The following is a 27005-nucleotide window of genomic DNA, read 5'->3' on the forward strand; positions in this document are numbered from 1 at the left end:
CTTTCTCTTTCAATGTTGCTCCCTATCCTTTTGAAATTTTTACCCTGGCCAGTGGCCACCTGATTCAACTACAGAGGGTTAAATGTGTGCCCCAGACCTGCACGTGTGGAGGGTAGGCCAGCACTGCTTGGGGACTCACCCAGAGGGCAGCGGGAGCACGGTGGCCTCCAGGGGATGCTGAGGTCCCCTCCTCTGCCACCTTTGTGCTGCAACTCTGGGGATGTGGCCATCCTGGCTCTTCTTCCACTTGCTGCTCACTTTTGCTCTTCTGTTTTCGTATAATCTGGGGAGGGGAGGATAAAAAAGGGGCAAGTTATTGGAGAGGCCTCCTGATGCTATGTGGAGTAACTGGGACCATCTTTGGAATTTTTTTCAGCCACTTACAAGCTTAGTTTCAACAGAACCCCAGGCTGTTCCAGATCTGCACTATGAGAAACCAGCACAACTCTAGCCTTGAGCAATCTAAGCATTTTACAGTTTATAGATACTCCTTTTATGATGTTAACAGCTTCTTCTGTTTATTAAGTGCCTAGCATGTGTCAGACCTCATGTTAGGTATTGTGTAGTCTTTATTAATTCTTGAAGATACATACTCTAATTCTTTCCATTTTATAGATGAGGAAACAGGCTCAGAGAGACTAAGTTATCGGATAAGGCTACATAGCTCATAAATGGTGGAGCTGGATCTCAAACCCAGAGCCTCTGGTTGTAAGTCCTGACTTTAGGAAGCATCTGGAAGCCCTATCAAGGGGGTAGACACCAAGAGTCACCAGAATAGCTCATTTGCACAGTCATTTGGATCTAGTGAGTCCATCTGTACCAAGGTCTCTGGGCTTTCAACTTCCTATAGGCAGGAAACAGTCAAGAAATGTGCTGAGCCACCAAGATGGGCATATTCTTCAATGTTCCTTTATGCCAGACAGAAGGATGAAAAGGAAGGCTGAGAGCCCAGAGAACAACGAACTGAGGTGCCATCTCCCATGGCAGGGTGGGGACCCAGCCATGTTGCCCAGCAGGATTTCAGAATTGCTGAGGACCAGTGACCCCCGGTGCCTCCCATTCTTCCCCTCTGCAGGTGCTGTCTCCCTGTCCCTTTTCCAACATTGCATGTTGGGTATATGGGGGGAGATCATTTGTTTGCTTAGTTTACAGATCTCCAGCTAAAAAGGAGCTAAAATTGGATCAGATGTACTTTGAACTGTGATTGGATGAGACATTTGGGGGTCTTTGGGTGTGGTGAGTCTACTTGGCATACGGAAGGGATGTGAATTATTGTGACCAAAAAGGAAGACTGAAGTTTTTAAACACTTCCTGCATACAGCACTTTGTAGTGTGACTCTGCAGATCCTCCCAGTATAGGGAGAATCTACGTCCCAGCCCTTGGCTTTGGGCTTGATGTGTGACTTGCTCTGGCCAATGAGATGAGAGGAGGGAGTCAGTAACCGTAAGCCAGGGCTAAGCCTCGGCCTTAATAAGCACTGTGTGCTTCCTCTTGCTGGCCTGTGCTCCTGTCATGGCCACAGGCAGCTGATGTGCTCTCATTTGGGCCCCAGAGTGAACATGCTGCAGCTGACTTTGTCCCAACCCACAGCTTGAAGTGCAGCTACTGCAGATGTATGAGCAATAAATAACTTGTGGTATAACAAAACATATATACAGATAGTCCTTGACTTAAGATTTTTGGACTTTATGACGGTGGTAAAGCAGTGTGTATTCAGTACGGCATTCCATAAGTTATATGAGCTATTAAACACTATTATAAAATAGGCTTTGAGTTCGATGATTCTGCCCAGTTATAGGCTAATGCAAGTTCTGAGTACGTTTACGATAGGCTAGGCGAAGCTATGATATATTAAGAGTAGGTTAGGTGTATTCAATGCATTTTGACTTATGATACTTTCAACTTAGGATGGGGTTACTATCTGGACTTAATCCCATCCACTGTAAGTTCAGGAGCATCTGTATTTGGTCTTTGTCCCCAGTTCCTGGCACAATTTCAAAAACCTTTGCAATTATTTGAGTGATAGGAGTGTCTTCGTTACACTAACAAGGTGATTCAAGGTGAGGTCCTTAGATAACTTCAGGATGGGGGCAGGTTGCCAGAAAAACCACCTACAGTAAATGAATAGAGGGCTGGGAGCAGAAAGACTAGAGAGTGAGTTCAATCAGGTAATCAATCATTTAATCAATCATGCCTACATACTGAAACCTGGCTAAAAGCTCTGATGCAACAAGGCAAAGAAACCTTCCTGGTTGGTGCGTACATCGATGTGTTGGGAGAGTGATGTTCACAGACAGGGCATGGGAGCTCTGTACATCCTGTCCCCAGACCCTGCTGCTCTATGTGTCTCTTCATCTGGCTGTTCACCTGTACCCTTTATATTAAACGGGTAATGGTAAGTAAAGCACTTTCCTGAGTTCTGTGAGTTCTAGCAAATCATTGAATTGAGGGTCCAGGGTTGTGGAAACTCCCAAATTTGTACCAGGCTAGGGAGAAGTGTGGTGGCTTTGGGATACCTGAAACTTGTGGCTGGTGTCTGAAGTAGGTGGGGTCTGCACTAACTCCAGGAAGAAGTTAGTAGCAGAATGGAATTTCACTTTTCAGTTGGTGTTGAAGAATTGGCTGTGGAAGACAGAAAGATCCTTGTCAAAAGCCACAGAATTTTGGGGTGGTTGGTTTCTCAGAAGTAATTGACAGGTACACCGTGCAATGGACAGCGTAGGGCATGGAGCTAGCAGGAGTGACTGCAAAGCAAGCAGTGCAATACATTCCCTCTGCATGGGTCCCCAGGGCACAAAAGTCTAAAGTGAGAAGGCACAGAAGATACAGGGCCAGAGACACTCCCCATGTTTCACCTGCTACTTGCCAGAGTCCCTGCACCAGGCCCAGCCAGGAAACTGCAGCCATCCCTCTGCCAGGGCCCACCTACCTTCTGCAGGATTGTTGTGGCCAGTTCCTCAGTGAGCTCCTCCTTGTGGTCCCGCAGGTAACTGGCCTCATTTTGCTTGTCCTGCGGAGGGAAGAGAATTGCTATGTGCTGTGCGTGGATTTGGGGTGACTTGGCAATCACTTTGCCAGGAGAGTCCTGACCACAAAAGCAGAGGGAGGGCCTTGCTCTAGTCAGAGCTGCTGGGACATTGATTTCCTGACAACCTGCACTTTCTCCTGGCAGCCAGGATCCCAACCCACACCTTCCCCCGTAGAGAGGAGCAGGAGGGGCCCTACCAGGCTGTCCCCATATGCTTCTGCTTTGGAAATCGCTTCCTCAATGGCCTCTTCAGCCACCCGTAAGGCCACAGCCAAGGTGTCCATCACACTATGTCCTAGACAGGAAACAGAACAAAGAGCATTTCTAAAAGGGAATGATGAGTAAACTGATTGTTCAAGCTCTTCTGCTTAAATTCTTCAGGGGCTCCGGGATAAGTTCTAAGCTGCTTACCGTGGCACACAAAGCCCTCGCCCTTCCCACCTGCCTCACACTTACTCCCATGCATCATTCACGTCCCGTGCCCCAATTGCAACAAATTATTTGATTCTTTCATGCCTGCTATCTCATTCCTCCTCCCTCCTAGACTCTTGCTCCATAACTGAGCTGGTTCCCATGGACCCCAAGGCTTGGCCCAAAAACTCCTCCTGTAACAAATCTTCTCAGATCCCTTCAGCCCCGCGCTTGGCTGGAGGTCCGTCCCGGGTTCTGGGCTTGCTGTCATCATCCAGAAAGGCTCCATGCCCCTGGCCCCTTCCCACAGGTCATTTTCCGAGAGCAAGAATTGAGCAAGAATTGATCATATTCATTGTTGTATCCTAACATGAAGCACTGGTCTAAGCACACAGAGTGGCTTAAAGGTGACTGAACAAAAGGGCTTAATATAAGGAAATAATGGTTCTTTATCTACTTTCTCAGATAAAGATTATGCTTTATTTTGTCCATATAATGTATTATTGTGATGATGGGGAAAATGTTATTAAATGTACTAAGGACATTGGGCTGTGCATATGACTTAATGCAAATATAAACTCTATGGTATAATTTTTTGGACTATCAACCAGTATTAACAACACTGGCCAATCTCAGAGCTCAGCCACATGGCAGGCAACAGGCCCAGAGTTTCACATACATGATCACAGTTAATTCTGACAAAAATCCAGTGGTAAGTAGGTACCATATAGGTACTATTTTACAGATGGTAAATTTGAAGCACAGAGTGGTTAAATAACCCACCCAAGGTACACAGCAAGACAATAAGAAGGCTAAGATTTGAATCCTGTTGGATTCTAATTCCTCTGAATTTGAATTTGGATTCCATTCCAAATTCCTTCCAATCCAAAGCCCTTGATTTTAACCACAAAACTGAGATGAATACAAGCTAACATGATTAAAAAATATAGTGCTACCATACTTTTAGTGAACTTTTTTTTAAGATATGGCAACAAATGAAGAGAAAATAAAGGACTTCCCCAGGTGACAAAGTTCTTTTTGGAGCTACGTGCTGGGAAAAGCTCTGTTTCCCTTGAGGATCCTAGATTTTAGCTTCGTACTTGTGAGAATTTCTATCATCCTTCTCTTAGTTTTCCCCAGAAGTCCAAGTCACAACATGTGCAGGAATGTAGGTCAGCAAGGGCTGGGTACCTGGGTCTCCTTTTCCTCAGTTTCAACCTCCTGTTTCCATTTATAATCTCCTATATTATTTAACACATGCAAATCTCCTGTAAGCTGTTGAAAATTCTTTGTGGAATGAGACAGAGTGTGACTATATCAATTCATTAATTACTCAATTAAAAAATAATTCGAGTTCTTAGACTCTTAAGGACACAAATGTAGACAGAAAGTATCATTTGGCAAACATAATAAAGTCTCTAAACAATCCACTTAAGGTCAAAGTGATCTAGCTAGCTGATGAGTATGTCACAAGCCAGCTATGACAGTCATGATAGAGCCACATAGGGGCAACCCAGCCCAGGGCTCTGCACAGCACCAGGTGGCACAGTCTTTTCAATGTTTTGATAACTAGAGCCTATGTGATATAAGTTGTCATCACACTAAGAGCTCCCTGGTGGTAGACACTGTATCTCCCCTCTCTCTTCTTCATGACAGCCACCAATGTATTTTTCACAGAAAAGATCTACAAATTTTTGTTGAATCAAACAAATGTTTACTGAGTACCGTTTGTGTGCTAGGCTCTGTGATGGCCCCAGTGATAACCTGATGGACAAGCTGAGTCCACGCTGTCATGTACCTTCCAAGATATTGGATGATTAGACACATAAGTAACCACTAAGAGACATGCATAACTATCCATGTGATAGAGATATCTGTGTGGATCCCTGGAAGGTAGGCACCTGGAGCTGTAACTAGGAAGGCTTTGGATGCTATGATTATAATTCTTGGATGAAAGTGATGTGGAACACTGGGTAAAAAGTGAAGGTTCAGGTCAGTGCTTCAGAGAGAAAGGTTGGCAAGGACGTGGGGGGAAGATTAAGAAGGCAAGGTGGCCAAAGTTCAGAAGACCAGCTAGATGGTGGGATGGTCAATGTGTCAACGTGGCTAGGCTATAGTACCCAGTTATTTAATCAAACACTAGTCCAGGTGTTGCCGTCAAGGTATTCTTTAGATGTGGTTAACATCTACAATCAGTTGACTTCATGTAAGGGTTGCCCTCCACAATGTGGGTGTGTCTCATTCAATCCATTGAAAGGCCTTAAGAGCAAAAACTGAAGTTTCCTAGAGGAGAAATTCAGCCTGAAGCCTGAAGCACCAACTCTTGCCTGAGTTTTCAACCTGCTGGCCTACCCTGTATGTTTGGGGCTTGCCAGTCCCCTGCAACTGCATGAGCCAATTCCTTAAAAGGAATCTGTGTGTGTATGCATGTACATACATATATAATTAGTGTATTGGAGAACCCTGCTGATACAGATGGCCACTGAAATTAACACTAATACTGGAGAGTTTTGAGCAGAGAGGTATGCAGGATATGGGCTGCAGAATGGAAAGAAAAGTGTAAGATTGAAAACAGAGCTGACAGGTACTTGGGTAGCTGGGGGGAAATGAGGAGAGGGACTGAAGGAAACACATCTCTCACTGGTGGACCTAAGTGGCTAAAGAGCTTGACTAGGACAAGTTGGGGTTAAGAACCCTATAGGATCTTCAGGTGCTAATGGCCAAGCATTAGAAATCTGATTGTAGAACTCTGGGAAGAAATCAAGGCTGGGCATTTCTGGCTCAGCAGCAAATGGAGGTGCACTTGAGGTCATACAATGGTGTGTGGTAACCTATGCAGAAGCTGCAGGTAGTAAGGATAATACAGGACAGAATATTCATGAGAAGTCATCTGTATTAGGGTTCTTCAGAGAAACAGAACCAATAGGATATATATAGATATAAAATAGGAGATCTATTATGGGAATTGGCTCATGTGATTAAGGAGGCTGAGAAGTTCCATGATATGCTGTTTGCAAGCTGGAGACCCATAAGAGCTGTGGTATAATTCAGTCCAAATGTGAAGGGCTGTGGAATAGGGGAGCTGCTGGTTTAAGTCCTGAGTCTGAAGGCCCAAGAATCAGAAGTTCTGATGTCTAAGGGCAGGTGAAGATGGATGTCCCAGCTCCAGAAGAGGGAGAGTGAATTCACCCTTCCTCTGCCTTTTTGTTCTATCTGGGCTTTCAATGGATTGGATGACACCTACTCATACTGATGAGGGCAGATCTTCTTTTCTCAGTCTATGATTCAGATGCTATTCTCTTCCAGAAATACCTTCACAGACAAATCCAGAAACAAGGTTTTGCCAGCTATCTGGGCATCCCTTAGCCCAGTCAAGTTGACACATAAAATTAACTATCACAGCCCCCAAAGAGAGAATAGAGGATACAGATAAGCTGTGGAGGTCACAGAAGGCAGGCAATTCAGGGGGCACTGATTATCAATGTCCAGTGCTTTAGACAAATAATTGAAATGATGAAGTTTTATTTGAAATTAGAAGTTTGTTTTGCTTTTAACCACTGCTATAAGGGGACAATTATATTGGTATAAAAAAGAGAAGTTAATCAGTAAATGACACATCCTTTAAAGGAATATTTTAATATGAGATGCACAAGTGAGTGGATTGTTTGATATGTTCCAACTCCAGAAGAATATTTACTAGTTGACTCTAAAGTATCCATGGTTGGGTAATGAATGCTGTTCTCTTGGCCACATTTTGTATATACTCACCTATTTTGATGATGGATTCATAAAATTGGCAATAATAAGTGACCCAGAGAGACTCACACATAGTAGTAGATAGTTGCATCTGGGGTAAGAGTGCACCGGGGGGACGCTGGCAGTACCTGTACCTGTAGGTGTTTCTATTACTCCAATTTCCCAGTAGCTGTAAACTCTTTTTTTTTTTGAGACGGAATCTCGCTCTGTCGCCCAGGCTGGAGTGCAGTGGCACAATCTCGGCTCACTGCAAGCTCCGCCTCCCGGGTTCATGCCATTCTCCTGCCTCAGCCTCCCGAGTAGCTGGGACTACAGGCGCCCACCACCTCGCCCAGCTAATTTTTTGTATTTTTAGTAGAGATGGGGTTTCAGTGTGGTCTCGATCTCCTGACCTCATGATCTGCCAGCCTCGGCCTTCCAAAGTGCTGGGATTACAAGCGTGAGCCACCGCGCCCGGCCAAGTAGCTGTAAACTCTTAAGCAACTTTACCTTCTGACTGCCTATAAAATGTTGAATCACTGCCAGAAATGCTTCCTTCATTCTCCAGGTTTGACTCAAAAAGGCTTCCTCCTGGCAGGGTAGGGGTGGGAGAAGAGAAAGAATATGATTATCAAAGGTCTTCAGTGAACACTGATGCACCATGTCACTGAACTGGCAGACCGCTATTACACACTTGGGTTGTTAGCCTTGCAAATAGGTTTAGGGACTCATGAGGTCCCACAATAATGCTAACAGTTTTGACCCATTGCTTTTTTCTTCTCACACTGATTCCTGGTGCAGCACTGCTGCCAACCCCAAACTTCTTCTCACACCTTCTTTGCAGGCAATATAGAGTCAAAGACAGAACAATAGACTAAAGTCTGAGAGATGTAAGGTCAATTCCTGGACCTGCAAACTACTAGTGTGGCTTGGCATGGCTGCATCTAGAATTTATTCATTCATCCAGCAAATAGTCTATGAGCACCAGTAGGTGCCTGGCTTCGGCCTAGGTATTAGGGGTACACTGATGAGCAAAGCTAAACCTGCCCCCACCCCACCCTGACAAGCATGAGACTCTCATGTGGGAAATTCATTAATCAAATAGTTATATAAATATATATATATATATAAAATTATAGATAGGTTAAATGCTTTGATGGGATTGTTCACAGCACAGTGAACGTGTTCAGCAGGGAAAGTGGACCTAAGCAGTGAAGAATCAGCCAAGGGGTGTAGGGAGTGGGAGAACATACAAGGCACAGGAAGCAGCTTGCACAGAGACCAGTCCTGGGAGAAAATGGTGTATCTGAAGGCCTAAATGAGAGGCAGTGTGGCAGGGCTGCAGAGAGGAAAAGCAGCTCTGGTGAAGTGACCTGAGGACACAGGCCATGCAGGTCATGGTGGCCACATCAGTGTTTGGATCTTTATCCCAACAGCCATGTGAAGCCCTTAAAGGTTTCACAGAGATGACCTGGTAAGATCTGTGCCTCTAAAAGTGCACTGTGGCTGCTGTGTAGAGAATAGCTTCGAAGGGGGAGAAGGTAAGTATAGAGTGAGGAAGGGCAGGCAATGGAAGCCCTGAATGCAGCTCACTTTTTAAAGTTGACCTGTGATGGGAAAGAGGATGGCAGGACAATGCGTGGAGGAAAATGCAGTCGAGGAGGGGTTTAGAAAACAGGAGAGACTTGGGTGTGTTTATAAATCCCAGTAAAGACAGAGATTGAATAAGCAAGAAGTGACCTTGAGACTTTCCTGGAAGGTGAGAGGGATAAGATGCAAGATCAAGGGGAGGGGGAGACAACAGAGAAGGGAGACAGTGCTCCCACTGCAGCTGCACACAGGGGCAAGTCTCTGCCTGGCATGCCCTGTAGGCCATAGGAAGGAAGATTTGACGTTGCCTGCTGAGAGGATGGGGAGGGCCGTGGGAAACATAAGGACAGGGGAGATGTAAAAAGGTCTTTGGAGATTGACCTCACCAGAGGACAAGCCCTGGTTTTGCATGACTTTAAATCTTCTAGTAAAACACCTCTCTTTCTGTTTCCTTTTAAATTTGGAGGTGGGAGCATTGGTGTCATTTAGTATGATGTGATGTTTTTTCAAGGGCAGAAAGGGACTGAATTGTTCTGGAAAGCATGGGCTAAGCAGCTAGATGACATGAAGCCACTATTTTTCATAAGTTGGCAGAAACTCTAATTTCACGTGGCTCAGCATTTTTAAAAGACCACATTTGTCCATCAAATCCCAGATGAAGCAATAGACCTTTTCAAGAATCATGTCAAAATTAGATATAGAATGATAATAAAAGCAAGGTTTATTTTTCCCATTTATTTATCTAACACTAAATAAAAGCATATATTATTTATCCAATTGTCTGAAGATTAAGTATATTAATAATGGCAACTTTTACCTTTTTCATGCAGTGCTTCTTTTAGGATAACTGTTAAAAATGTCATATTGTGTTCTCTGTTCTCACTTATAAATGGGAGCTGAACAGTGACAACACATGGACACAGCAGGGGGAACAATGCATACTGGGGCTTGTCAAGGGGGCAGGGCGGGGGAGAACATCAGGATAAATAGCTAATGCATGTGGGGCTTATACCTAGGTGATGGGTTGATAGGTGCAGAAAACCACCATGGCACACGTTTACTTATGTAACAAACCTGCAAGTCCTGCAGATGTATCCCAGAACTTAAAATAAAATTAAATTTAAAAAAAAGTCATGCTGGGTCTATCAGAGAAGCCATGTGAGCACTTGTTACCTTTGGACATTATTTTATTTATAAATGTATTTACTTATCCGACTTCTCCACTGGAGTTTTGGCTCTGAAATGGCAGGGTCTTGATCATTTCGTCACCCCCAACTCTTAAGCCAGATGGGCACATAGTAGGCGTTCAGTAAATATTTACTGAATAAATGAATACATCTTAGATTTGTCTGATAAAACAAACAAGTTTTCTTTTAGGCCTAATCTGGTCACCTGCTATGAGCTGCAGGAGAAGGAGTAAGGTTCGCTTGGGAGCACTGCTGAGGAACAGATGGCACTACAAGGTGTGTATGTGATGGGTGATGTGTGAGACTGTGTGAATTGAAGGAATCTTCAATGAATTTTTTTTTTTTTTTTTTTTGAGACAAAGTCTCACTCTATTGCCAGGCTGGAGTGCTGTGGTGCAATCTCGGCTCACTGCAACCTCCGCCTCCCGGGTTCAAGCGATTCTTCTGCCTCAGCCTCCCAAGTAGCTGGGAGTACAGGCAAGTGCCACCACGCCCAGCTATTTTTTTGTATTTTAGTAGAGACGGGGTTTCACCATGTTGGCCAGGATAGTCTTGATCTCCTGACCTCGTGATCTGCCCACCTCAGCCTCTCAAAGTGCTGGGATTACAGGCGAGAGCCACTGTGCCCGGCCTGAATTGAGTGTTTTTATGGCAAACTACAGTGGTCTGCATAGTGAAGACGTTCTGCAGGTGAAAGGAGTTTTACACTGAGAGTCCTGGAGCATAGCACATGCCTTGTGCACAGCAGATTTTGCATATCATGTTCTGATAATCAAAATTCTGAAAATAAGTACCATTAGATAGAGCTGGAAGAACACTGCTGAACTAATTACGCTGAGTTCTAGCTGAGGATCTTGTTCTCACTCTTGGCTGTACCTTAGAATAATACAGGTAGCTTTTAAAAATATGTATACTGGATCCCACCTCCAAAAATTCAGCAGTAATTAATGGGGGCGGACAATGATTTGGGGTATTGGAAGGTTTTTTTTCAAAGCACCCTCGGCGATTCTAATGTGTAGTCATGAATTGAGGATGGCAGATGACAAACCTACAATGGGTATTGGGTGACAGGCAAAAGCTAATGAAGGACTCTTGAGTCATCTCACACAACCAGGAGGCTACTTAAGCCCTGGAATATTTCTCTATACTTGAAGTGTAACTGTGTAGCTTGTAGAATACATCTCGTTGTTTTATGATCATGGCTTTATATGTTTGGGTACCATCTCATAAATTGTCTCCTGTCTGCTTGTCTTCATGTTTTTCCAAAAGAAATCTTGACTTAAATGGAGATATGAATAGTATTAAAGCAACTGATTCCCATATTTCTATGAAGTGTCTTGGTATCCATAAAGTGCTTTTTTTTGGACAGGGTCTTGCTCTGTCACCCAGGCTGGAGTGCGGTGGCACAATCATGGCTCACTGCAGCCTTAATCTCCTGGGTTCAAGTGATCTTCTCACCTCAGTCTCCCGAGTAGCTCAAAGGACAGGTGCATGCCACCACATCTGGCTAATTTTTTTTTTTTTTTTTTTTTTTTGTAGAGACAGGATTGTGCTATGTTGCCCAGGCTGGTCTTGAACTCCTGGTCTCAAGTGATCCTTCTGACTCAGCCTCCCAAAGTATTGGGATTCCAAGCATAAGCCACCATGCCTGGCCCCATAAAATGCTTTTAAGGTTAAACTAGTACAATAATGAGGATATAAGAATTGCCAGGCCTTGAGCCACGCTTTGAGAACACAGATAAACAAGCTACCACCTGCATATCACAGTCTGGCGGGAGAGGCAGCTGTGTAATCCTGAATGCAATGTGATATGTGATAAGTGCAGTGATTGAGGCTCAGATGAAAACAGTGGTGAATCACAGAGGGCCCAGCACCTAAAGCTGCTTCAATCAGGGCAGATATTTATTCTTAGCAAAGAATTCTCCTTTGAAAGTGATCCTTGTAAATTTCAAAGCCCTGCACTAGCCCAGTTGGGATTCGTGTCTGCTTTCTCCATTTGTGGAGACTTAGAAAGAAAGGGAAAGAAATAAAAATTCTGCTCTATTCTACAGGGTTTTCCACGTTTGCTTTATTTCTCAATGTGCATTAAGTGGTAAAGAACACCTACGAGATCTGAATTTGGTGACATTAAAGGGGCACATTCAGCATACCAGAGGATGTACAAGAGAGGAAAAGAGGATGGGATGCAAATGAGTGAGCCGATTCTATTCATGAACCTTCTTGAGATATCTCTCTGGGTTGAAAAACTGCTAACAGTATGACTTTTAAGCTTTATTTCTTCTTTGCCTCCATTCCTACAGAGTTTTTAGAGAAATTGGTGAAATGGTGATAAACATAGTATGTGGAAACCTTCGGCACTGCTCTCTTAGCTATAGCTTTCTTGAGCAGTTTGAAAGACAGAGATTCTAATAATGACAACAAAAGACCCTAACGATTCTCCATGTTTAGTGCCTCCATTCTATTTTCGCTGTTGTCTAAGTGGCTGGCATATTTTTGGATAAGACACAACCAAAGACTTTATTGAGAAAACAACAATGTAAAATAATGATGGTGAAAAAGCTCCAAATAAGATGAATGAGGTTTTTTCTTCTTCCTTGTTTCTCATGGATTAAAAAGCATTTACCTGTGTTAGCCAAGTGATGAAAAAAAAATCTGCCGCTAGATAGAAAGAAACAGACTTTTTGGAAGGCATGCTGTCCATATTATGACTACCATTCTTTTCTACTGGCTGATCTAATAGGACTAAAGAATATAATTTCTCATTCCAATTAACTTGGTTGTCTTAACTGTATAAAAACAGCATAGGTAAAATTCATCCTTCAAGTTTCCTGGGAGGAAGCTGACACTTTTCTAACTCTCCCATTACATCAGCTTCTGGGCCATAAGAACAGAAGTTTGGAGTAAGAAGAAAGGAAGGTAGAAGGCATGCCCTCCAGGGACAGATGTAGTCTCTCTGTAGCCAAAGGCAAATGACTTTCCAACGTTTTAATCATTAAGGGATGATGATCAAGAATACCTAATTTTTGATCTGAGATTAAAATAATCACAATTTGTAGAAGTACTTGGTCTTCACAGCTTCTAACTTATAAGCTCTAGCCCAGTGGGGATGCTGGAACCAAAAGAGTCAAAACTTAGCAGAATCTCTGGCATCTGTCCTTCTATTTCTGCTTCTCACTAGTGCTAGATATTTAAGCAAATTTATCTGTCCCAGGTGAGTGTGCTCCAGTGTTCAGGGCCCCTGAGCCAGGCCTTCTACCCACCAGCCCACCAAAGACTCCCAGAGTGGCAGGAAGTGAGAGTACCTAGAATGTCGAAGCACACGCCACTCTCCAGCCGGTGCTTCCTGTACAGGTTCTTCAGAACCTTGGCACTGCCAAAGCGCTTGAAGCGGCTCTTCACATTATTGTAGAACCATTCCAGAGACTGGGCCCTCAGGAGCCTGAGGAAAACAGAATTAGACAACAGAAAATTAGAATTATTAAATGGTGAATTGCAAAACTGCTACAATGCTTCACAGCTCCATCCATCAAGATGTGAAGTTTATTCCCCTTGAATCTGGGCTGGCCTTGTGAATTTCTCTGACCACAGAAAATGGTGAAAGTGATGTTGTGTGAATCCTGAGCCCTGCAGTTTCCTCTGTTGCTGCTCTTGGGAATCCCACAACCTTTATCACATGAGTGAGCCCAAGCTAGCCTGTTGTGTGATGAGAGACACTTGGCTCAATCATTCCTCTTGCCCCAGCCAATAGCCGGCCAACTCCCAGACAGGTGAAAGAAGCCATTGGCCACTAGTTTGACTGGAGACACATGAGTGACCTTAGGTGCGACCAGGAGAACCATCCACTGAGTCACTCCAAAGAGCAAGCCAATAAATCCTTGACATTTGAAACCATGAAGTTTCAGGGCATTTAATAGTAGGCTTTATATTTAATATTCTTACTGTATTAACAACATTTCTAATCATCTTGGAAAAATAAAAAGCACAAGGAAGATAGCAAAATTCTCCAGCCTCTTCCTCATTCAGATTGAAGCACTGTGGGAAAGTAGTTTCCTGGTTAATGCTATAATGGGTGGTACAAAACATTGACAAGATTCAGGCTGGATGCTGTGGCTCATGCCTGTAATCCCAGCACTTTGGAAGGCCAAGGCAAGTGGATCACTTGAGGTCAGGAGTTTGACACCAGACTGGCCAACATGGCAAAACCCCATCTCTACTAAAAATACAAAAACTAGCTGGGCATGGTGGTGCACACCTGTAATCCCAGCTACTCGGGAGGCTGAGGCAGGAGAATCCTTTGAACCTAGTAGGTGGAGGCTGCAGTGAGCCGAGACAGCACCACAGCACCACTGCCCTCCAGCCTGGGTGACAGAGTGAGATTCCATCTTAAAAAAAAAAAAAAAAAAAAAAAAAAAAGACAAGATTCTTCTCTTTTATGCCTGATGAGAACAAATTTCTAAAGCCTTTCCATTTTGAAAACAGCTGTTTTTCTTATTTTTCTTATTATAAACGTAATAATACACGCTCATTTTAGAAAATTCAGAAAAACAACAGGAATATAAAGGCTTCCAATTCAATGGAAGAACAATCCCACATTTAGTTGCTCTTCTTTTCCAGACCCCAGTGAAATGTGAGAAGATACCCAAAGGTAAAAAACAATCTATACAAGGAAGGAATGGGGGTGAGAGCAAAATCAGAGATTTTGACAATGATAGCATAAAGGTAACAAAGAACAGTGTCCTTCAGAACAGATGGAAGAGCTTGGACTCTAACTGGAAGGCCCAATTTTGAGTTGGTTGATTCAGAGAGCAGGTTTGGATTATGACAGTACCCAGAAAGGTAATTTAATGGTTGTGTAGACAATAATGAGGCCTCTTGGTCCCCCATCCCTACTCCCTAAAAAATGGGCAATTGGTCTGAGGATGATTGGTCTTAGGCCCAAAAGATAAAGTGGTTGTCTATTGAAGTTGAATAATCTAGTTCAGATTTAAGACGTCAGTATGGAGATTAACACCATACAGTGAAGCTGATATAGTTTGGATACTTGTCCCAGTTGCAAATCTCATGTTAAAATGTGATCCCCAATGCTAGAGGTGGGCCTGGTTGAAGGTGTTTGGGCTTTGGAGGCATATCCGTTATGAATGGCTTGGTGCCCTCCCTGTGGTAATGAGTTCTCACTCCTATTAATTCACTCGAGAGCTGGTTGTTGGAAAGAGTGTGACAACCTTCCCTCTCTCTTGCTCCCTCTCTCGCCATGTGACACACAGGCTCCCTTGCCTTCTGCTATAAGTAAAAGGTTCCTGAGGTTTTTACCAGAAGCAGATGCTGGCACCTTCTTGTAATGGTAGAACCATGAGCCAAACAAACCTCTTTTCTTTATAAATTACCCTGCCCCAAGTATTCCTTCCTAGCAACACAAATGGACTAATACAGAAGAAGCCTATCTTGTTTGGCATTGGGGGAGCCCCTACATGCCTGCGCATCAGATGTCATCCATGTACACCAAAGCAAAGCCTGTCAATTGCCTGCCTAACTCACAAACTTGGAGCTCTCAGTAAGCACCTCCACCTTTCAGCCCTAAACTCATTTCAAAAGAGAGGTCTATTGGGAATACTTATCTACCCAATGGCAGAGGAGGCCCATGTTGGTTACCTTTATTCACCAACCAAGTCCTTTGTTCAAAAATATGAATAGATGACAAGAAATCACCAGACATTTGCAACAATCCAATGGTATAAGAAGAAAGAGCCAAGATAAACTAACAACAAGTAACAAAGGGCAAAGAAAGATAACTCAGGGTATTGAAAGTAATTTAAACTCTAATTAATGTCCATAATGATTTGAAAAGATACTGCATCCATGCAACAGGCTAGGGTGATGTGAAATACATGTAGAAGATAAGCAACAACTTATTGGAAATAGAAAACAGGATCAATAAAAAATTTAATAGAAGACCTAAAAGTTAAATCAACATAAATTTTCTAGAATGTACAATAAGAAGGCAAAAACATGGAATATATGAGAGAAAAGAGACATGGGGGATCAATTCAGGAGGTCTAGCATCTAACAGAATTCCAAAAAGGAAGAAAAGAGAAAATGAAAGAGCAGGGAAAAAATCAAAGACATAATAGAAGATAATTTCCCCAAGCTAAAAAAGGGAAAAGTCTTTAGGTTAAGAGGGCCTACCAATTGTCCAAAAAACAAATGGAACATAAAACAAAATAAAGCAGACAAACCTACCTTGCTACATCTTCATGAAAATTCAGATCCTCAAAGATAAGGAGAACTTAGGGGCTTCACACAGAAAAAAAATAGTATTTTGCAAAAGGATAAAAATAATGATGCTAAAATTTGTAATCAATAACAATGAATGCTAGAAGACAGTAGAGCATAGATTTTCTAAGAATAAATGGCATGAACTTAGACTTCTATGTTCAGCCAAACCATCATCACAAGAGGGCAAAATAAAGACATTTTCAGATACGTAAGATTGCTTTCAGGAAAAGAGAATTCTCAAGGTGTATCCCAGGAGAACCAAAAGCCATCCAAGAAAGAGGATCTTGGGACTCCAAAAAGAAGGAAACTGTCCCAGGAGTACAATGAAGGGAAGTCCCAGGATTGTGCAGCAGATCTGGAAGGTAGGCAGCCCAAATGGGGCATTCAATAAGTATATAATTAAGAATCTACATGTATGAAGAGAAATGGTGAAGAAGGAGCCACATCTTTCTTTTGTCAACAAGAATAAGGAAAGGCCATTAGAAGCTCTGGTAAAATCAAAACCAAAACCAAAAACAGCTCAAGAAAATATGGTCTAACTATGAAGCAAATGAAAAGTTGTATGATTTTGTAAACTAACTGAGTAGAAGAAGAAAGATGATGACCTATTTTTCTTCAAGTAGTCCAAGTGTTACAGCCAAGAATAACAGTTTTTTTTTTCTCTCCATGAATTTCAAGTCATGACTTTGGTCTCTAGAATATTTATATAATTTAAAAACTGTTTAATTTTCATCCTATTTATAGATAAAGCATAAAAAGATCACACTGTCAAGACATTTGCATTTGTTATTGAAAGAAAAATTAAAAAATCATTGATAGCTTGATAGAAGCCTGGACATAAAGAGAAGGAGGAATGATGAGGGTAGTTCAGAGATGCTAATTTCCCCATCTTGCAGAATGGAGTCAAAATCTTACAGAATGAAGTCAAGACAGACTGTGTAAGGTATATACACCAAAGATAATGGTTTCAATATGCTAGCTAAAGTTATAGAGGTCACCAGCATATAATAAAAGTTTTAATAAAACTTCCAAGGGGAAGTTAAGGAGATAGGAAAAAAGTGAACTATTCATAAAAGTCTAAAGTTGACTAATCAATAAATGGCAAGATAAACATATTATTTAGGATTATTGTGGTAGCCCCCAGAAATGTTTAAATGTGATTCCCTGGGGGACTGGGACTTGGAAAGGAGTTGGGAATATGAAATCCTTTTAATATCTTTTACTGTCTGAATTTATTTTAACTAAGTACATGTATTATTATAAAAATTGAAATAAAAACAAGCAAAAGAAGATTCAGAAAACTACCCAAAGTTCTACTACTGGAACCTGACATTAGATGACTGTTCTTTCAGACTTCCATGCAAAGTGGTTTGTAATCAGGCTACACAGAGATTGGGAGGGGTCCTGGAACTCATGGTGGGGTGTGTGTGTGTGTGCATACGTGCATGCAAATGTGCATGTGCTCATGTGTATGTGTGTGCATGCATGTGTGTGTGCATTTGTGTGTGTGTATTCATGCAGGCACACAGAGAAGGCAGGGACCGAGAGGTCAGTCTAAAGCTGGTTGGTACTGAAGGGGCTCCAGAGCCAGAGCAGCTCTGAGAGACCAAATTTTTTAACAGGGAGGGTGCACTCCCTCTTCCCACAAAGTTTATCAGACAGGGGCTGTGGGGCAGCAGCAGGGCAGCCACCTGGAGTGGCCAGGAAACAGTGATGGTGGCAGTGGGGAGGTGCCCCTTTTAAATGGTTAGTGACTTCAATGAAGAGAAAAAGCCACAAATGGGTTTTCCTGAGCATGTGTCTTTCAGCACACACAATGTTCACACTATCTTTTAACAAACATGCTCACACTGGCTTTGATCTTGCTGTTCCCTCTGCTTATAATACAGTTCCCCACAGATAGTCTCAGGCTCAATCCAACACTTCATTCAGGCCTCTGTGCAAATATCACTTCCCTTGGGAGGCCTTCCCTGACGATCCTTGCAAAAATGCCACTACCACGCCAACGTGTCTGTCCTCTTACTCTGATTTTTGTTCCTTATATTTTTATAGAATACTTCTTTGTACCTGCTATTTAATGATACACAATTGTCTATGATTAAGTAATTATAAAAATAATCACTATATCAACATAGTGACAATTATTAATTTGTTATCTATTTCCCCTCTTGAATAGAACATAGGCTCAAAGAAGACAGATTTTTTTTTCCCTCTCCTGTATCCTATGTGCCTAGACCACTAAAGTGCACCTGGTAGACACTTAATAAAATCCAGTATGTGATGGACAGACATTGTTTTATGACTTGTTTTTTCCACTTAGTATTCCTGATTGACTGTAATGTTGTTGAAGTCTTCTCCCATGACATCTTCAGTCACCTCGGAGTTCTCCATAGTATGGACACAGCAAGCTTTATGTAACCAATCTCCAATCTTTGGACCTTGAATCCTTCCCATTTCTTCTGCATTAAAAATGGTTCTGTGATGGATATGCTGCCAGCTAAATGATTTCACATATCCACAGTTGTGGATCCTAGAAGTAAAGCAGCCAGGTTCAAAGATGTGACTTTTTCTGAAAGCTTGCACCAATTTACACTTTCCACCCATGGTGTGAGATTCTAAAGTCTCTCTCAAAGTGGCCTCACATTAAAGAGAAACCCCTGAAAGAGTCGCCAACTGATCCATGGCAAAGCCTACTTCTGGTCCCCAAATGCAGCTCAGGAAGCAGAATGAAAGGGCAGAAGGCAAGCATTATCTTCTCCCCTCTGGTTTGGTGGAAAAAATGAAATTGAGAGGTTTGTCTTCCTCATGGTGGGAGAAAAAGCACCTATCAAACACAATATACCAAATGTATAATTTCTTTCCCATAAAACTTCATCATATAATCAGTATCACTATTATGAAAAAATGAGCACAATTTTTTGAGTGCTTACTCTGTCTGAGGTACTACGCCAAAAGTTTTCCTTGCATCATCTTATTTAATTCTCACAGGGTGGGTACAGTGCAGTGGTAGACACATGGGTGTGGGTGCTGGTGGAAGTGGCCCAGGCCCTGGCATTTACTACAAGTGTGGTCTTGAGCACATTACTTAATCCCTCTAAGTTTCAGTTTCTTCATCTATAAGATGGGGATGATGACAGTAACAACCTTATCAGGCTGTTTTGAAGATTAAATAATATAACATAAATAATAAGGTGCCTGGCATCAGAAAAGGGCTTGATAATTTCTTCTAATAGCTCTAAAATGATGAGTCCTCTTTCATAGATGCATAAATCAACATGCAGAAAGAGTGAGTTTCTTGCCCGAAGGAGCAAACTCTTGAGCAGAGATTAAAAACTGGGAGCTTGCAATCATGCACAAGTACTATTCACAGGCACCTAGCATGAATAGAGACTCTCTCTCTCCAATTTATTTTACTATAGAATTTTAGTTTATTACAAGAAGCATCTGTCATTTTTATTTAAAAAAACACTGATAAAACTATTTTCAGAATTTAGAATAATATAACAGAAAAGAAAGGAAATACAGAAAGCCTTGCTTCTAGAAATCACGCCCTCTGGGCTTATGATTTATTTGATATCTTTAAAAGCACAAAAGAAATGCAACTGCAGAAGAGAAATGTTCTCCAGGCTCCTTCTTCCGCACACTGCCCTGCTCTCTGACCAGCTGGTCACCAGAAAGGCTCAGCTCTACAGCTGGAAGGGTCCACATGGTATCAGTGGAGGACAGTTGTTACTGTGCCCCTCATTCTTCTAAAAGGGACATTTATTTTCCTTTTGGGACACTCCTCCCTCACTCTCCAACTTAGTCTATATGGTTCAGGAAGGCTGGATACCACTCCTGGCACTAGTGGTGGTGATCTCATGACTCAGACCTGCCATTGGGGTTGAGCTGGGAGCTTCTACTGGAGATCTTGGTAATAGATGCCCCCTTTCTGCAGGGCTGGCTCCATGGCAGAATGAAAGCCTAGAGGTTCAAAAGCGGATCTGACAGTGGGGAGGGACAGGATTCTGTTCATATACTTAGAACCTGTATCTACTCAAGCCTGAAGGCAATCCCTGGACTTTACCATTATATGAGCCAACAAATTCTCTTGTTTGTTTAAGCCTTTTTGAGTTGAGTTTTTATTATTTGCAACCAAGAGTCCTAATATCATGTTCTAAGTTCTAGACAGCCCGAGGAGACTTCAAGTGCATCATCAGATGAGTTCTCCATTCATTGCTTATACCAAAACTCTACAGCATTCCGAAGCATTTTAATGAACTTAAAATAGAATGCCTCAGCTTACTCCAGTCTCGGAGTGGAATCAGGGCACCAGCCTGGGGCTGCAGGGAGGTGGAAGACTACAGTAAATCCATGGGGAATGAGCTGTAAAACCACAGGTTGATTTGCAGAGCAGAAAACTTTTCCTTAAAAAGTAATGTGCTTTATGTCACACATAAAAATGATAAAATATGTGAGGTAGATATGTTAACTAGCTTAATTATTCCATAATGTATATATATCAAAATATCACATTGTACCCCATGTACACAATTATCGTTTGTCAATTAAAAATAAAATTTAAAAAATAAATTCACTTTCTGCCAGGAAAAAGTAGTAATGTGTTTTCGATTATGATTTGACTTAGAGTTAATGCAGACAGCTTTTCTGGAAGCTCTTCCTTGGGGCTTCCAGGGAAGGCTCAGTCATGATTATCCTCATTTGATATTACTGATTTTATTGCATTTATTTAAACTTATGGCTCAGGGGAAACTTACAGGATGCATGTGGTTCATGGGGCAGAGATGGGGGGAGAGGGCTGTGAGGACCCCAGCACCCTGGGTGGACTGGCTAAGTGTACTGCTCCCTGGTCCATGCTCAGGTGTCTGGTTTCCAACTAAACATGCACAACTGCAGGCAAGGCTAGATGAGAAGAACCTTTGTGTCAGCATCCTGCTGAAATAGAGGACAGGGTGGAATCCTGTGTCTGTGCATGGACTCATTCATTTGTTCATTCACTCATTCTTTCATTCTTTCACTATGTATTGAGGGCCCACTATGTGCCAGGCACTGTGTTAGACGTATAGGGGTGACAAAACAGACCAGGGCCCTAGCCAACAGTGCTGCCAGACTAATCTGTTCAAAGAGTGCTAGGTGAGTCAGGAGATGGAACGGAAAGCCAGGTCAAAGGCATCTTGGGCATGGCTGGGCTGCCTGTGTCCCACAGGTCTTGGGTTCTGGATCATTCCCACAAATGTGTGAGAAACCGGAATCTACCTGCTTTCTGTCCCAGGCATTTTCTCTCATAATCAAACTGCTGCTTCTAAGCCTCAGTAGGTGTGTACGAGAGGTGGCTTAGGAAGAAAGGGAGATGCTCTCCTGGTGATGAGATTTATAGGGAAAAGCTTTCCAACTTGGAACTGTCCAGAGTTGTCCATGCTTGATTTCCCTGACTTATTTTTTAAAAGATTCCAACTTGGCCAGACTCAGTAGCTCACACTTATAATCCCAGCAGTTTGGGAGGCCGAGACAGTCAGATTGCTTGAGCCCAGGAATTCGAGACCAGACTGGGCAACACGGCAAAACCCCATCTCTACAAAAAATACAAAAATTAGGTACAGTGGCACATGCCTGTAGTCCCAGCTACTCCACAGGCTGAGGTGGGAGGATAGATTGAGCCCAGGAGGTAGAGGTTGCAAGGTGCCAAGATTGCACCACTGCTCTCCAGCCTGGGTGATGAAGCCAGACCCTATCAAAAAAAAAAAAAAAATTTCCAAGTTACCCCTGAGATCCCTGAGGATGATTACTCAAAGATTCTTAGCTCTGTTTAGTTTCACAAACTTAAGCATGATAATCTCTTAAAATACCAAAGCTTTAAAAAAGCAACAGCAGGCCAGGTGCGGTGGCTCACACCTGTAATCCCAGCATTTTGGGAGGCTGAGGCAGGCGGATCACTTGGGGTCAGGAGTTTGAGACCAGCCTGACCAACATGGTAAAACCCCGTCTCTATTAAAAAATACAAAAATTAGCCCGACATGGTGGCTGGCACCTTAATCCGAGCTGCTTGGGAGGCAGAGGCAGGAGAATCGTTTGAACCTAGGAGGCAGAGGTTGCAGTGAGCAGAGATCGAGCCATTGCACTCAAGCCTGGGGGACAAGAGAGAGACTTCTCTCAAAAAAAAAAAAAAAATCAACAGCATACTCCCCAAAGCAATCTACAGGTTCAATGCAATCCCTATCAAAATATCAATGAAATTCTTCACTGAAATAGAAAGAAATTCCTAAGATTTGTATGGAACCACAAATGATCCCGAATAGCCAAAGCAATCCTGATCAAAAAGAACAAAGCTAGAGGCATTATATTATCAGACTTCAAAATACACTACAAAGCAGTTGTAACCAAAACAGCATGGTACTGGCATAAAGACAGACACATAAACCAATGGAGCAGTGTAGAGAACCCCCAAATTAATCTGCATATCTACAGCTAACTGATTTTTGATAACGTTGCCAAGAACACTCACTGGAGAAAGGACAGTCTTTTCCACAAATGGGGCTGAGAAAACTGGATATCTATATATAGAAGTATGAAACTAGACTTCCACCTATCACCCTACACAAAAATCATCTCAAAAGGGATCAAAGAACTAAACATGAGATCTAAAGTAATAAAACTGTTAGAAGAAAACATAAGGGAAATGCTTCTGGACATTAGTCTGAAAAAGGATTTTATAAATAAGGCCTCAAAAGCACAGGCAACAAAAGCAAAAATAAACAAATGCAATTAAATTAACAGCTTCTGCACAACAAAGGAAACAACTGACAGAGTGAAAAGACAACCTACAGAATGGGAGAAAATATTGGCAGACTACTAATTGGACAATGAGCTAATATTCAGAATATACAAGGAACTGAAGCAACAGCAAAAAAACAAACAATCCAATTAAAAAATGGGAAAATGATCTGAAAAGACATTTTTAAAAGAAGACATACAAATGACTGGATCTCATTCTTTTTTATGGCTGAACAGTAGTACTCCATTGTGAATAAGTCAGGCACAGAAAGACAAACACTGCTTGTTCTCACTTATTTGTGGGATCTAAAAATCAAAACAGTTGAACTCATGGAGATAGAGTATAGAAGGATGGTTACTAGAGGCTAGGAAGGAAGAGTAGTGGGAGGTGGAGAGGGAGATGAAGATGGTTAATGGGTACAAAAAAATCATTAGAATGGATAAGACCCAGTATTTGATAGCAAAACAGGGTGACTGTAGTCAATAATAATTGTATATTTTAAGATAAAATCATAAAATTAGATTGTAAGATAGTCTAATCTTGAGGATAAATGCTTAAGGGGATGGATCTCCATTTTTCATGACGTGATTATTATGCACTGCCTGCCTGTGTCAAAATATCTCATGTACTCCATAAATATATACACCTATTATATACCCACAAAAAAATTTTAAAAAAGACATACACACATGGCCAACGAATATGTGAAAAAATGCTCAAATTACTAATCATTAGAGAAATGCAAATCAAAACCACAATAAGGTATCATCTCACCCCAATTAGCATGGCTATTATCAAAGAAACAAACCAAAAAATAACAAATGCTGATGAGGATGCAGAGAAAAGGGAACTCTCACACACTGTTGGTGGGAATGTAATTGGTAGAGCCACTATGGAGAACAGAGTGGAGGTCCCTCACCAAACTACAAATAGAACTACCATGTAATTCAGCAATCCCACTACTGGGAATTTATCCAAATGAAAGGAAATCATTATACTGAAGAGACATCTGCACCCCCACGTTTATTGCAGCAGTATTCACAGCAGCCAAGATATGGAATTAACCTAGGTGTCCAACAACAGATGAAGGGATAAAAGATGTGGTATATACAAGAATGGCTAATATTAAAAAGACTGACAATACACAGTGCTGGTAATGATGTGGAGAAACTGGATCTCTCATATGTTGCTAGTAAAAACAGTTTGGTGAATCCTTACAAAGTTAAATATATACTGGTTACTACACAATACAGTAATTCCATTGTCAGGTATAAAACTCAACAGAAATGGTATGTCTACACAAAGACTTGTACATGAGGCATAGAGATCCACTATCGTGTCTCACCACTGCCCAAGGCACAGACATGGCTTCTGTTTGCAAGTCCCTATGAAATATTTCTTTTTAAGAGAAATAAAAACATGGCACAAGAAAACTTATAGCAATTTTATTCATAACAGCCAAAACACTGGAAACTAATTAAATGTCCATCAGCAGGTGAATGGATAAACAAATTAAATTGTATGCACAAATGGACTATTATTCAACAATAAAAAGGAACTGCTAGCAGGGTGTGGTGGCTCACATCTGTAATCCCAGCACTTTGGGAGGCTGAGGTGGGTGGATCGCTTGAATCCAGGAATTCAAGACCAGCTTGGGCAACATGACAAAACCTCATTACTACTAAAAATACAAAAATTAACTGGGCGTGGTGGCGTGTGCCTGTAGTCCCAGCTACTTGGGAGGCTGAAGCAGGAGGATTGCTTGAGACCAGGAGCTTGAAGTGGCAGTGAGCTATGATTGTGCCACTACATAACAGCCTGGGCAACAGAAGGAGACCCTGTCTCAAAAAGGAAAAAAAGGAACTGCTGATATAAATGACATGAATGAACCTCAAAAATGCTATGCTAAATAAAAGAATACTTAAATAAAAATTGCAATTGTATTATTCACTTACATGAAATTTTAAAAGAAGGAAAATTATCTGATCTTTGACAAACCTGACAAAAACAAGAAATGGGGAAAGGATTCCCTATTTAATAAATGGTGCTGGGAAAACTGGCTAGCCATATGTAGAAAGCTGAAACTGGATCCCTTCCTTACACCTTATACAAAAATTAATTCAAGATGGATTAAAGACTTACATGTTAGACCTAAAACCATTAAAATCCTACAAGAAAACCTAGGCAATACCATTCAGGACATAGGCGTGGGCAAGGACTTCATGTCTAAAACACCAAAAGCAGTGGCAACAAAAGCCAAAATTGACAAATGGGATCTAATTAAACTAAAGAGCTTCTGCACAGCAAAAGAAACTACTATCAGAGTGAACAGGCAACCTATAGAATGGGAGAAAATTTTTGCAACCTACTCATCTGACAAAGGGCTAATATCCAGAATCTACAATGAACTCAAACAAATTTACAAGAAAAAACAAACAACCCCATCAAAAAGTGGGCAAAGGACATGAACAGACACTTCTCAAAAGAAGACATTTATGCAGCCAAAAAACACATGCAAAAATGCTCATCATCACTGGCCATCAGAGAAATGCAAATCAAAACCACAGTGAGATACCATCTCACACCAGTTAGAATGGCCATCATTAAAAAGTCAGGAAACAACAGGTGCTGGAGAGGATGTGGAGAAATAGGAACACTTTTACACTGTTGGTGGGACTGTAAACTAGTTCAACCATTGTGGAAGTCAGTGTGGCGATTCCTCAGGGATCTAGAACTAGAAATACCATTTGACCCAGCCATCCCATTACTGGGTATATACCCAAAGGACTATAAATCATGCTGCTATAAAGACACATGCACACGTATGTTTATTGCGGCACTATTCACAATAGCAAAGACTTGGAACCAACCCAAATGTCCAACAATGATAGACTGGATTAAGAAAATGTGGCACATATACACCATGGAATACTATGCAGCCATAAAAAATGATGAGTTCATGTCCTTTGTAGGGACATGGATGAAACTGGAAAACATTATTCTCAGTAAACTATCGCAAGGACAAAAAACCAAACACCGCATGTTCTCACTCATAGGTGGGAATTGAACAATGAGAACTCATGGACGCAGGAAGGGGAACATCACACTTTGGGGACTGTTGTGGGGTGGCGGGAGGGGGGAGGGACAGCATTAGGAGATATACCTAATGCTAAATGACGAGTTAATGGGTGCAGCAAAACAACATGGCAGATGGATACATATGTAACAAACCTGCACATTGTGCACATGTACCCTAAAACCTAAATAAAAAAAAAAAAGAGAAGCAAAATTAATCTACATTGACAAAAAGCAGATCATTGTTTACATGGAACCAGCCGTGGGACTGACAGAAAAGGGGCACAACTAAACTTCTCAAGAAGTTGGAAATGTTCTGTATCTTGATTGTAGTGGTGGTTATATGATTGTATATATTTGTCAAAACACGTAGAACTGTACACTTAAAATGGATGCAACATACTCTTTGTAAATTATACCTTAATAAGGTTTAAACCCCAAAAAGAATAATTTAAAAATATAGATGTAATACAAAAAAATATGGTATATATACACCATGAAATCCCAGTCAGCCATAAAAAAGAATGAAATTCTGTCATTCATGGCAACATGTATAGAACTGGAGGACATTATGTTAAGTGAAATAAGCTAGGAAGAGAAAGTTAAACACAGCATGTTCTCACTCATATGTGGAAACTAAATAAATTGATCTCATAGAAGTAAAAAGTAGAGCAGAGGATACTAGAGGCTGGGAAGGGTAGGGGGAAGAAGGTGATAGGGAGAGACTTATTAAAAGATACAAAATTACAGCTAGATAGAAGGAATAAGTTCCAGTGTTCTATACCGCAGCAGGATGACTATAGTTAACAATAATATATAATATAGTGTCAAATAGCTAGAAGGAGAGTATTGAATGTTCCCAACACAAAGAAGTGATAGGTGTTTGAGATGGTACCTATGCTAATTACCCAGATCTGATCATTGCATGTGATA

The 27005-nt window shown here is 41.7% G+C and overlaps 1 protein-coding gene across 2 annotated transcripts in view; it reads right to left on the bottom strand.

The window, feature by feature from the left end:
- The window catches only part of MYRIP (myosin VIIA and Rab interacting protein), a 484292-nt gene that overhangs the window by 108614 nt on the left and 348673 nt on the right, over positions 1-27005 (bottom strand). For both annotated transcript variants that reach the window (XM_055281804.2, XM_055281797.2), the window contains exons 4-8: positions 13255-13391; positions 7686-7766; positions 3227-3324; positions 2931-3011; positions 140-283 (exon numbers count right to left, since the gene is read on the bottom strand). In XM_055281804.2, the coding sequence (XP_055137779.1) occupies positions 140-283; positions 2931-3011; positions 3227-3324; positions 7686-7766; positions 13255-13391 (541 nt within the window). The remainder of the gene's footprint in view (positions 1-139; positions 284-2930; positions 3012-3226; positions 3325-7685; positions 7767-13254; positions 13392-27005) is intronic.

The sequence above is a fragment of the Symphalangus syndactylus genome, chromosome 1, assembly GCF_028878055.3.
Source record: "Symphalangus syndactylus isolate Jambi chromosome 1, NHGRI_mSymSyn1-v2.1_pri, whole genome shotgun sequence".
Taxonomy (NCBI): Eukaryota; Metazoa; Chordata; class Mammalia; order Primates; family Hylobatidae; genus Symphalangus; species Symphalangus syndactylus.